The sequence below is a fragment of the Artibeus jamaicensis genome, unplaced genomic scaffold (genome assembly GCF_021234435.1).
Source record: "Artibeus jamaicensis isolate MK-2021 breed Jamaican fruit bat unplaced genomic scaffold, CSHL_Jam_final contig_1015, whole genome shotgun sequence".
Lineage (NCBI taxonomy): Eukaryota > Metazoa > Chordata > Mammalia > Chiroptera > Phyllostomidae > Artibeus > Artibeus jamaicensis.
The window spans coordinates 15,392,385-15,406,156 of NW_026521194.1; the positions used below are offsets into that span (position 1 = coordinate 15,392,385).

At 37.7% G+C, this 13,772-nt stretch overlaps 1 protein-coding gene across 3 annotated transcripts in view; it reads right to left on the minus strand.

Moving 5' to 3' along the window:
* Nucleotides 1-13,772, minus strand: part of UNC80 (unc-80 homolog, NALCN channel complex subunit) — a 180,608-nt gene that overhangs the window by 47,757 nt on the left and 119,079 nt on the right. For all 3 annotated transcript variants that reach the window (XM_037166055.2, XM_037166053.2, XM_037166054.2), the window contains 5 exons: nt 12,623-12,766; nt 7,509-7,609; nt 6,259-6,345; nt 3,012-3,195; nt 514-608 (listed from right to left, as the gene is read on the minus strand). In XM_037166055.2, coding sequence (XP_037021950.2) covers nt 514-608; nt 3,012-3,195; nt 6,259-6,345; nt 7,509-7,609; nt 12,623-12,766 — 611 coding nt within the window. The remainder of the gene's footprint in view (nt 1-513; nt 609-3,011; nt 3,196-6,258; nt 6,346-7,508; nt 7,610-12,622; nt 12,767-13,772) is intronic.

A 13,772-nucleotide genomic window follows, 5' to 3' on the forward strand; every position in this document is an offset into this window, starting at 1 on the left:
ATTAAAAATACTTTCTTGACTCACTTCATTCATTTATGGTACATATTTTCTGCTTCCTCAATAATTTCTGTGAGTGACTATATCTCATTCAACTAGATGTTGCAGAAAAAGTCTCCAGCATGGATTATCAGTGACAGCTCAGATGTGCCCCCATGCTCAGTGCGCAGACCCAGGCCACCGCCAGAACCAGGACACCTGATGCCAGGAAGCTCTGAGGCGGGAATTCACAGCATCGCCAGCACAGGTAGGAGTACACACCAGAGTGTCATGCTGCCGCTGTAGCTGCATGATGTTTCTTACTTCAATGCAGAGCTAAAACCTCAGTAATGTGGGAAAAATTATGCAAGGAAAGAGGGGAAGTATACAATAGTGGAATGGATTCTAGAAGAGGTAAACAAATGCGCATATTTTCTGAAGATAGAGAAATGCTATTTAATTACAAGTTGCATGATCAGTGAAGTGTCTATAGTCAATGTGCCATTAAAAAATCACTTCTGTCAAAGTCATCCCTACCTTCAACAGGGCTTCAAATTGAGTGTCTTCATGGACTGGTAACTGGGTTGGAATATCACACTCATTCTGTCCATGAACTACCAAGGTTTTGGTGCCTACAGAAGGTAGAAATAATAGCAAACTGACTTCTACTATAGAAAAATATGTATTTAAAACATAAAATATGAAAGTAGTATTGATAACCTGATATTTTATTGTAATGATTAGTACTATTAGAGCTTAATGTGATTTGTACACTCTACTAATTATACTACTTTATTTATAGTTAAATATATACTTCAAATATATTATTAAATAATGGTAGCCACCATTCACAGAGTTCTCAATACTTTTGCATGTGTTTTATATGCATAATCATGCCTAAATCTCACAGCAACTTTATAAAATGGGTATTGATATTTTCATCTTACAAATGAGGAAACAGTACTTATTCTTATAAGAACTTATAAGTAACTTATTCCAAGAGAAACATTTCTTTAGTGCAGTGATTTTCAAACTTTTTCATCTCATTGCACACATAATTTTTAAAACTCTGAGGCACACCAAAAAATGTATTATACTTTTTGCCAATCTGACAAAAAATAGGTATAGTTTTCATTGATTGTTATGATAATTTTGCAAGTTGTCCAAGGACATAATGTACAATAGTAAAGAGTATCAAGTGCCTATACTTGTATATAAAAGTTTCTGGTATCAAGAATTAACCAATCAGATGCAACCTGATTATGTGATGTGACCAATAAGATGCAACTCCATTACATGACCTATATATTTATGGTTCAAGACAGGGCATTCACACTGGATGGCTATTGTTGTGTTGTGTGTTGCACTTTTTTATTTGACAATCTAAGGGAAAAGAGGTCAGTGACCCTGACTAAATAGTTGGGTACTGAATGTTTTAATAATTCTTGCAGCACGCCAGTGTGCCATGGCACACCTGCTGAAAATCACTGATTTAGTGGAGGAGTCAGAATTTAAACCCTGAGCATGGTAACAAGTAATAGATCCTGTATTTTAAATGAGATGATCAGGCAATAATGGTTGAGAAACTATAAATAGAGATATCAGCAAAACCAAGACAAGGACCTGAAATGCAGCTTAAATGTACATTTTCGGTATTCTACTTAGCCAGTGGGACAATACTTATTCTACTTCACTCACTAATTACAAATCTTTGTGAACATTATAATACACTTTGATGTTTAATGAGTTGTTTTTAAGAATATGAATGGCAAAATGAGTTTATTTGCTAATAAAAACCATTCACTTCGTGGAATTATCTACAGAACATATGTAAATACACAACAACCATTCACTGAATGGTTTCCATGAGTCAGGTACCACAGTGAGCAATTTATATACCTAAATTAATTTATTCCTCAGGATTGTAAAACACAGTTATATCCTTATGTTACACACGAGGAAAGAAAGCTTAAAAAACTATGAATTTTTTAAAACTAATACTAATCATATAAACAATAAATGGAAGTTCTATGACTTTAACACAGGTCTCTTTGCTGCCAGAACCTGTGTTCTTATATATACTTTTGTCATTTTCTTTACTTCAATACATGTGTCATCTCGGATTTTCTCAGTCACTGCACAAGGAGAAAGGCTTGGCCAAATTTTTATCTTAAACAAAGACAAGTTATTCAAAGTGTAAAGAAACTGTATCTAGAGTTTACATGGCACTTCATGTTCTTTTGTAATTCTCTTTCTTCCTGCTTTTCCTTTTCCAATTTTTCATAAAGCCATCTCTCATTGGCTTGACAAAGGACTGGGGTCCAAGCCATGCAAACAATATTATTCTCCTTGCAGTGCCAAGTGTTCATTCACAAAGGCTTTCCGTTCAGCTGGCCCTCTGCGATAGACTTAAATAAATCTGCAACCTTGGCGGCCCGTCAAGGACTGATTCATGGGGATCTCAGTTGTGATGTCTCTCTTTTCATCTGACAATTGCTGACTCTTAAAGGGTCTATTGTACTTCTTTGGAATGTATTAAACAAGAATTCTTTGAAGCACTCAACACCAGGGTCAGAACTCTGAAATTTTCTCATGAATGAAAGAGATGCTTGGTCTTTCAAAGGATTATTTAGAACAAAATAAACGAACAAACATGATAGAAACAGACTCATAGATACAGAGAACAGACTGATGGTTGCCAGAGAAGACAGAGGTTGGAGGACTGGGCACAGAAAGTAAAGGGATTAAGAAGTACAAGTTGGTAACTACAGAATGGTCACAGGGATATAAAGTACAGCATGGGGGAGACAGTCAATAATATTATAATAACTATGTATGGTGCCAAGTGAGTACTGGAAATATTGGGGGGAATCACTTTGTAAAGTATATGACTGTCTAACCACGATGCTGTACATCTGAAACTAATACAAAATAATATTGAATGTAAACTACCATTTAAAAGGAAAAATAAAAAATAAAAGAGTTGCTTATAGTCTTAATAAAAGTTGTATCTTCCCAAGGCAGTAATGCATTACCTGGCATTGAGGCGGTCACCAGGAGCTTTACTTCGCACTGCTCCTTCTTCATGGTCTGCTTCAGATCCTTGAAGAAGAGGCCCTCTACGTAACCCACCACCTCCCACAGGAACGTCAGAGTGGCTGAAATGGCATCCATGCCCCACTCGCAGGGGGTCCGCACAAAGTACATGATTAATCCCACCTGCAAGGCAGAACGGGAAGAGTTCACACGGCCACAGTGATCCTCAGCCCACATTCTCTTTGCCTCGGCTTTTCATTTTTTTACTAAATATTCTTTGGCACCTTCATATTCTCTGTTCAAATGCTTCTCCAACACTTTCAATGGCCCTGAGCAGGAGAGGGAATAACTGGAAAACTGACCAGAATTGAATGCTGGACATTTTTATGTATCACTAAAAATGGCTACTTCTAGAGAGGAAAACAGAAGATCATTTGGCCAGGCTTCAACTCACTTGGTGGCCCAGCTCCTTAGGCGACCCCAAAATAATCTCTATATGATGTTTGCCCAAACACTCGTGGCAGCATGGATTATGTCCAAGGGTCTGAACCTAGGAACACTCGGCTTGGCTAAGTTGATGGACTTAAAAGTCTTTGTGCCCTCTCAGTAATTTTGAAAAACCATGTGCCATTCTGTACATTTTTAAGCTGACACTTAAAATATTTAGTTACTAGTTTATTTTTTGTTAATAGGAATAAAATAGATTAAACATTTTATACATGGAAATAAAAAGAGAACTGACTGCAGCTGGAATGTGTATTTCATTATATTTGATGAAATACGCTTTAACTACCTTATTCGACAATGCACAAAATCAGTATGAAAAATAAAAGTCGTCCCCTTTTGCAGTGGTTTTTAGCCATTGTTTCTTGAAACACTTGTTAATCCTTTAAAACTTTCCAGTTACACTGAAAGAATCAGTGTCACTAATCTAATCTGAGGGCTGAATACCCTAAGGAGAGTCAAAACTCAATCCCAGTTGAAATCTATCAATGACCGGAGGAAGTGGGAAGTCCCGTGGATTCCACCTCTTCCAAGAGCCTTGACCAATCATACAGGAGGCTTCCTGAGAACCCACAGAGTACACCAGATTCTTTCTCTGTCTCACGTGTCTGTCAATGCAGCTTCGTGACACCTGTGATGGTCAGTGTGGGCCTTTCTGTGTACAGCAGGAGAATGATCATTGGGATGATCAGGTCTGCTCAAAAAGTGCTAGTACATATGTGTACGTTGAGGATTTGGAGACTTTAAAAGTCTTCACATATCCGCAGATATGCTCATACCCCAAGTTGAAGATCTCTCAGTGAAGTGAGGCAGGGGATTGAAATGTCACTAACAAAGTCTGGAGGAGGTGAGTTAGTGACCCTGGGATCCCCACCACACACAGTTGCTGGAAAAAAGAGGCACGATAAGGGTAATGGTTTTAAAATGACTCTGCCCTTCCCAGTTTGGCCACTGTGAGTATAAGACCATTTCCTGAATCCACCCAGAACATGCATGTGTTTGGGAATCAGGGGAAGATCAGGGCTTAGACAGAAATGGAAAAAGAAAATTTTATATTCATGCAAAACCAGATACACAGCAAGGCCAAAGTGTTGTCAGCCCTTTTCTCTATTTGCTTATGGATTACCCAGCAGGGAGGACTTTCCCCTACCGTTAGGGCTTATTTGGAGTTGATGGGCGAGTATGACAGAGGAACATGAAAAGCCCATCTTCTTACCCCAGGGCTAAAAGATTAAGGAGAGCCGTGGTCCAAGGAAGCATTTCCCCTCTGCAGTGACCTGGAAATTGGTAGGTCACCGAGGGGGCTCTTGCCTCTGGTCCCTGACAGGAGTTCACCTCAGAGACTTTCCAAGCCAGCCTGGATGCAACCTAAGCTTGGCAGATACATACTTCAACTGAGGGAGGCCCTCATATTTGGCTTTGATAACCTTCCTTTGGCTTTTGTGTGATGTAGACAGGACCAAGAAGTAGCAGAAGGCTCAGCTGGGGGGCTTTCTAGAATTGGCATAGGTTGGTGTCACTGTATAGGACACCCTAGTGAGAGCCCTATGGGACTCAATACCAGAACTCAGGCATCTACAGCACCAGCAGGACCTGAGGTGAGGTTCAGGCTCCCAGCAGTCACCACTGGGAGTGGAGGGACCCCATGACACAGCAACCAGCTGGGCACCCGGCAACCAGTCAGATAAAGAGCACTGTCTCATGAAGAGAGGAGCCAGGGCAAATGCTGAATAAAGGATAGGACGGTGAACAAAGGTCTTGTATCTTCCCGATTTCACATGGTGTTTAAAGATGAAAGCAATAGGGAGGGAAGGAAATTCCTAGTAACTATAATTTTAGCCAACAGACACTGAACACTCTCCAAAGGCACTATTTATGTATATTTATTATTCTGAACTTAAAACTGGATTGGACATGATTTACATTATTTCCTTTGTCAACCAGCAGGTGGGCACTCAGGAGGAAAATCAAATCAGTCGTAGAGAAGAGAAAGGAATTACAAGAGGTTTTTCTGCATGTCGGAGTTGTAGTGTAAGTTAAATTTATCACTCTGCTACAGATGCACAGACATAACTCTTCTATTTCCCAACCTGCTGGAAGACTGATGAAAGCGAGGGAAGAGGAAGAATTTCTCTCAGCACAGAAATTTATTTGCCCATCTGTCTGCCTGGATTAAGGTACAATTTCAAAGAACACACATCATGTCAACAGTCCCCAAACTGCGTATTCACTCAGGGTGCAAGGAGAATGCAAAGAAACTAGTAAATTCTGGAAGGTTCAGGAAGGAGTTGTCAGGAGGTCTTAGAGCACAGAGAGCTACCGTACAAAGTACACCCACAACTACTTTCCACCTAGGGCAACCTTTTTGTGTGTTGAGTATGTGTGTGTGTATGTGTTTTACAGTGAAAGAAGAAAAGGGAAAAAATAACTAAAAATTGCACATATTTTCTCAAACCAAAATCAGGAACATAATGAAGTTGTAAAATGCCAAAGGAAGATAGAGAGGAACTGATATTTATTGTGTACCCACAACATGTCCAAGACTGTGTGGAAGAAGTGTCCCCATACACACAATGGTAAATTTAGCTAATTACAACATTTAGCTCACTGCCATTCACCTTTAGTCATATACCAAGTGAGAATGAATTGCAAAAAAAAAAAAAATCTCCGAAAATTTTTTCTCGTATTACTTTATCCTACTTGGACAGGAGCATTTACAACCTACTGGGGGCTGAAACTTACCAAGTAGTTGAACAGGATGTGAGATGTCTGAGCAGGAAAGTCTCCAATGTTCAGGAGAAGTTTGCGCAGCATGTACATTAACTCATCCTGAAAGGACAGAATTCTAGTCTCATTCAGCTGCCATGCCGTAGGAAATAAAAGTAACTTCTTGAAAAGTAGGGTTGTGGATATTACCCCTTACTTTTAGCCACATTTTGATGTCCATGTTCAACATTTTACATCATCTATATGATACTTGTTATGTACAGTAAACCAACTCCGACACCTTCTCCTCAGAACAAACACATGAAATCACTCAGTGGAGGTCAGCCAACTTTTTAAAAAAAATTCAAAATTTAGTCTGTCTACAGGTCACAGGCAAATCATGGGAAAGCTGTACATTTGGTCAACTCCGTTATGGCTGCCAGGTGTGGCAAGCATGTGAGGAGAACCTATGAGGCCATTGCCAGGGGTGCCCAACCTTTTGGTGTCTCTGGGCCACACTGGAAGAAGAAGAGTTGATATGGACCACACATAAAACACACAATTACTAATGAAAACTGATGAGCCCAAAGAGGTTTTAGGTAAATTTACGATTTTGTGTTGGGCCACATTCATAGCCGTCCTGAGCTGCAGGTTGGACACCCCTGCAACAAACCAGCTTTATTGAACTCTGTAGTTCTGCTTCCTAGGTTTCAAGTGAGACAGATAAACAAAGTGAGAGGATAAACAAAAACTGTAGCTAACTTTACCTTTCAGGAACTAAACTTAATCTTCTGGCAAACAGGACCGTAACACAGACATGAACAAATAATATTTAGTCGTCAGTGAAGTTTACCATTGCTCAGAAGACTACTTTTATTTGCCACAGTTTTCTTACAGGGTGGTTGGTTGAATTAGAATTATTGATTAATGAAGCGATGCAACACATTCTAATAACCCTACCTGCACTCATCACAGACTACCAAGCAATCAGAATTCAATAAATGTACCACTACTAAGAACATTACACTGAGTTCAATCTTTGTTTAAAAGACTGAGAATCTGTCAGTATTTTAGGGGTCATCACTAGCAATGTACCACACACTATGGAGACATTAGCTAGTGGAGAAATTAGAAGGAAAACAGTAAAGTTGAATATTGCTCATCACTGTCACCAGAAAACATTGATGTTTCACGCACAGCACCACAAAGTCCATTGCTTGCCTTTAACATTGTTCAAACACATAGCTACACTATTAAAAGAGAGACGGAGAGACAGAGGAATTTACTTGTCTATTGCTGATGGTCAGTTTTTCCAGAAAATGTCGAAGAACTGTTGATGGATCTTCAATTAGACAATTCCATAAGACTTGTTGGGCCACAGCACTCACTTTAAAAGAGAAAAAAAATTGTCTGTTTGTCTTAAATGAAAATAAATCTATTAGATAAAGTATTCAAACAATTTATTAAGCTTTCATTAGTCTCTCTCTTTTTTGCCTTAAAAATTCTATGAACTGTTTTTCTATTGAAAGGTGAATATTTGTTCTCGTCATTGTTTGGAACATTTTAACTTGTAAAGAAAAGCTAACAAACAAGTATAAGATGGTTTTTAGGTTTTAGCGTTGCTTTCATAAACAATACATTTGTGATATATAATGGAGTATCATTCAGTCTGAAAAAAAAAAAAGAAATCCTGCCATTTGCAACACATGGATGGACTTAGAGGGCATTATGTTCAGTGAAATAAGCCAGACAGAGAAAGACAATCTTACTTACACGTAAGATTATCTTAATTACATGTGAAATCTAAAACAACAACAATCAAAACCCAACGATACAAACAAAATCTGAACTCAGAGAATAGATTTGTGATTTCCAGAGGTGAGGATGGTAGGTACTTGGGAAATGAATGAAGGTGGTCAAAAGTTACAAACTTCAAGTTATAAGTTAAATCCTGGAGATGTAATGTATGGTATGGTGACTACAGTTAATAATACTCCATTGTACATTTAAAAGTGGCTAGAAGAGTAGATCTTAAAATTCTTATAAGAAAAAATTATAACTGTGTGGTGATAGATTTTAACTAAACTTATCGTGGCAATCATTTCCCAGTATATACATATATCAAGTCTTTGTGTTTTATACCTAAAACTAATACAATGTTATATTTCAATGTATTTCTATTAAAAAAGAATATATCTGTGGATCTTTGTTTTGGAAATCACTTTGATATTAGCAGTACCAAGTGTTTATTTAATTAAAGTCATTTAATTATTTGAAACATGAAAAAGTTTCTAAAGTAATTATTTGATTTTTAGAAAATACATTGCATTAGGATGCAGAAGGATTAGAGATCATCTTTCACTGTTCCCATGAATACTTTAAATAAATAATATCTTCTTTAGCCAAATGAAATAGCTGAGCCAGTAATAATTAGGCTCCCACTTCTAATGATGGCTGGCATAGGAATAAATAATTATCCCTAATGTGACAGGAAGCACCACCTCTTTGGGGAAGGCAGTCAGGCTGTGGTAGCCTGAAAATGCCCAGGCTGAGAAAACAGGTGGGTCAAAGTGACTAGTGGGTAAGCACTGCATGGTCCTCAGTCTAGTATATTTAGTTTAGTCTTCTAAACTAAGAATATAATTTAGTATATACTTATTACTCAATAAAGCCTATATTTTAAATGAGTGATACTATTTTTTTGCTTCAGAAATTAACCATCCAATTAAAATGAAGAACTTTATAAGTAATATGAACAGATATGTAAATATAAACTTTAGATTTCACATGTCTTTATACACAATTAGAATACGTGTAGGTTTTTCAAAGGTTGAAATTGGTTGCAAAACTATCTTTATAATGCTTTTATTCTAATTGCTGAAGTAAGGCACCTTAATGATTAAAACATAAAAAATACAGAAAAAAAGTGAAAAGTAAGACTAGGAATTTTACCAAGCATATAAACTATAAACATTTTGAAGGATGTCCTTTCATATATATAAAATATATATTTATATGTGTTTTTAAATAATATCATATTAAAATATTCTTTGGTACTTAGTTTTTTTTTTTTTTACTTAGCAATATACTGAACACTTTTTACGTCAATATTCTTCTAGAATGTTATTTCTAACCTGTGCACAGAATGTTATCATATGGAGCTACTCATGATTAACTAGACATTTAAACAAATTCTTTTATTAAAAACTGTATTTTATTGGTTATACTATTATAGTTTTCCCAATTTTCCCCCTCTGCCCTCCTCCACCCAGCACCCCCACCTCCCTCAGACAATTCTCATACCACTGTTCATGTCCATGGGACAGGCATAGGTTCTTTTGGCTACTCCATTTCCTGTACTGTACTTTACATCACAATGGCTATCTGATAACTACCTATTTGTACTTAATCCCCTCACCTATTCACTCATTCCTCCACATCTCTCGCACCTGGCAACCACGAAAACACTCTCTGTATCCATGATCCGGTCTCTGTTCTTGTTTGCTTAGTTTGTTTTTAGACTCAATTGTTGATAGACATGTAATTATTGCCATTTTATAGTTCACAGTTGTTTTGATCTTCTTTTTATTAAATAAGTGCCTTTAACATTTCATAAAATACTGGTTTCGTGATAATAAACTCCTTTAGTTTTTTGTCTGGGTAGCTTTTTATTAAGATTATAATTATTTATTTTTAGACAGAAGGGGAGGGAAGGAGAAAGAGAGGGAGAGAAACACCAGCGTGTGGTTGCCTTTCACGTGGCCTCTGACCTGAAGCCCAGGCATGTGCCCTGACTGGGAATCGAACTGGTGGCCCTTTGGTTCATAGCCTGTGCTCAATCCACTGAGTTATACCAGCTAGGGATGGGAAGCTCTTTATCTGCTCTTTGATCTTAAACGATATCTTTGCTGGGTAGAGCAATCTTGGCTGTAGGTCCCTCTTTTCATGACTTTGAATATTCTAGTCTGAGAAGTTTCTTTCAAGAAATCAGCTGATAGTCTTACGGGAATTTCCCTGTAGGTAACTAACTGCTTTTTTTCTTGCTGCTTTTAAGATTCTCTCTTTATCTTTAACCTTTGGAATTTTAATTATGATGGGTCTTGAGGTAGACCTCTTTGCATCCATCTTGTTTGGGACTTTGTGCCTCCTGGATTTGAGTGTCTATTTCCTTCACCAAATTAGGGAAATTTTCTTTCATTTCTTTTTCAAATCAAATAGATTTCCAATTTCTTGCTCTTTTCTTCTCCTTCTGACACCCCTATTATGCAAATGTTGGATCACTTGATGTTGTCCCAGAGGCTGCTTATACTATCTTTGACTTCCTTAGATTCTTTTTTTTCTTGTTGTTATGATTGGTTATTTTTTGCTTCCTTAAGTTCCAAATCATTAATTTGATTCTCAGCTTCAACCACTCTACTGCTATTTCCCTGTAAATTGTCCTTTATTTTAATTAGTGTATCCTGCCTTTCTGATCGTATCTTTTTTATGCTGCTGAGGTCTTCACTAAGTTCCTCGAGCATCCTTATAACGAGTGTTTTGAGCCCTGCATTTGATAGATCACTTATCTCCATTTTGTTTAGTTCTTTTTCTGGAGTTTTGATCTGTTCTTTCATTTGGGCTGTATTTCTTTGTCTTCTCATTTTGGCAGTCCCTCTGTGTTTGTTTCTATGTATTAGGTAGAGCTGCTTTGATGCCCTATCTTGGTAGTATTTCCTAATATAGTAGGTGTCCTATAAGTCCCAGTGGCACTGCATCCCCTATCACCAAGCTGGGTACTCAAGGTACATTCTGTTTGTGGGCTGAGTATACCTTCTTCTAGTAGTTCAGCCTTGATTACTGTTGGCAGATCAATGGAAGGGATTTATCCAGGTCAGTCAGCTACAAGGACAGGGTATGATCATCGACCACCAATCTCTGCCCTCTGGGGATCTCCAGGGCAGATCAAACAGTGTTAGCCAGGTTGATGGAGTCTCAGATATGGTACCAGCCAGCTGGCTCTGTGGATTTATTGCGGAATGGTTCAGAAAAGAGACAATGGCCTCAGCCTACCTTTCTGTCTGAGAGAAAGCTTTCCCTCAGCTCTCACCTTGATGTCAGATACTTCAGTTCCTCCCCGTATGCCACCAGTGCCTTTCAAGTTGCTACCCTGGTGCTGGAGCTCAGACGGAGTGAGTCTGACTAAATATGTGGGCTCTTTAAGAGGAACTGTTTGGGACTCCAGCTGTTATTCCACTGTCTCAATTCCCACTGGTTTTGCAGTCAGAAGTTATGGGGATTCATCTTCCTGGCAGAGGAACCCTGGCCTGGGGGGCCTGATATGGGGCTGGAACTCCTCATTCCTGAGACAGTCCTCCTGAATTTTTATCTACCACATTTGTATGTGGGACTAGCTATTCCATGTTTCCATCCCTCCTACCAGTCTGGATGGATATAGTTGTCAAACTTCCATACAGCTCGATTTCTGATGGCTCTGAGTGATGTTTGGTCTATATTTTAGTTGTAATTTTGATGTGGCTCTAAACCCTTTTCAAACATTTGTTATTTTAAATAACATACAATATATAGTATTCTATATAAACTTTTATACAGCACTCATTATTGCCTTAGGAAATTGCTACAAGTCAAAATCTGTGTCAGAGGGTTTTCACACTCTTTAGGTTTTGACACATGTCACGAAACTGTCATTCCAGAATGCTTATACTGAATTTTATACTCCCACTAGCAAAGTGCAAAGATTCTTTTTTCCCTGAATATTTACCAACCATGGATATTTTCATTTAAAATAGTGTTTGTAGTTCTTTGAGCTGAAATGTAAGAGTTCATTGTTTTAAACAACAATGTTGTCTACAAATGTTATTGGCCATTAGATTGTATCTCTATCCTTTGCCCATTTTTCTTTTTGGGTTTTAAAAAATCATTATTGAGAAGGGCTTTTTAAATTAGCATTAAAAGAACAGTAAACTGTTACAAATGTAAATCATCTCTACCTCCAGTTTATCATTTCACATTGCAATTATTTTCTTTAGGTAGCACTTCTGCAGAGGTAATCAAGCGGGAAAGATGGCATTAGTGGTACCAAGCTAATAACTGATGATTTCCAATGTGGCCATAGTCACTACTTGATTTCCATGTGGCCAGTAAGTGTTATGCTGTTCTTTGGGCATAAACAATGCTCCTGGACCCAACCAGTTATCTTAGATGCAGCTTTTTTGTCATAAAGGTAGGGAGGAAGAATTGGTGAAAATGATAGTGTTAGTTCAGTGTGTACCATAAATCTATAATGTAATATGTGCATAAAACAAATCAACATGTGGCCAGTAGTTAATATCTTCAAGGGTACCCTACTGTCCTACACCAGAGAAACCACTTAAGTATTTCACTTTTACTAGTAAAACCGTACCTGCTACTCCATCTTCCCGCACCTCACCGTCCTCCATGAGATGAACGATGGGGAGCACTGCTGCACAGATGCATGCTGGGAACACTGCCTGGGGGGGCTGAGGCACATGGTGGTTGGGTGTGTGTTCAGTGGTATGCTCCTCATCTGAAGCAGGAGACACAATTGGGGTGCTTTTTTCAGAATTGTAATTCTAGTGCAACAACTCTTCTCAGCTCAAGGACTACTTATTTAACGATTTTGGGTACATAACTATCCTAGTACCATTTGTTAAAAAGACTATTCCTTACCCATTGAATTTTCTTGATACCCTTTTCAAACATGAAATCAATGGAAATGTAATGGTTTACTTCTGGTTGTTCAAATCTATTCAATCGATGTGCAGGTAAATCCTTGTTCATTGCAGGTTTGTAGTTAAGTTTTAAAATTGGAAAATATGAGTCTTCCAACTTTGTTCTTCATTTCCAACATTATTTTGGCTGTTCAAAGATATGGAGCAACCAGAACTCTCATGCTTTTTGGTAGGATGGTAAAACTATATGGCCACTTTGGAAATAGTTCAGTGGTTTTGTTCTCATAAAACTTGCGCATAGTTATTCATTGCAGCATAATTAATAATAGCCAAAAAAGTGTAAATGACCCAAATGTCTACTAACTGGTAAACTGATAAAATGTAGAATATCCATATAATGAAACATCATCTGGTAATGAAAAGGAATGAAGAATTTATACATGTGACAATCTTGAAAATATTATGTTCAGTCAAATCAAGTCACAAAATGCTACATAATGTATGGTTCCTATTATATGAAGTGTAGAGAGTTGGAAAATCCATAGAAATATAAAGAATATTTCTTGCCAGGGGCTTGGGGAAGCAATGAATGAGAAATGACTGTTAATGAGTATAGGGTCTCTTTCCAGAATGATGAAAATATTCTAAAATTAGATAGGGGTGGTGTCTGCACACTCTATGAGTACACTAATAAACACTGCATTATAATTTCTAAAAGGGTGAATTGTGTGGCATATAAATTACATCTCAATATGATGTTATAAAAATATACACATGCCTTGGATTCCATCTCTGTAAGTTGTGATTAATTAGCATTGGTCATTTTTTAAGTCCCCCAGGGTTGTACAGCCAAAAGCTGAG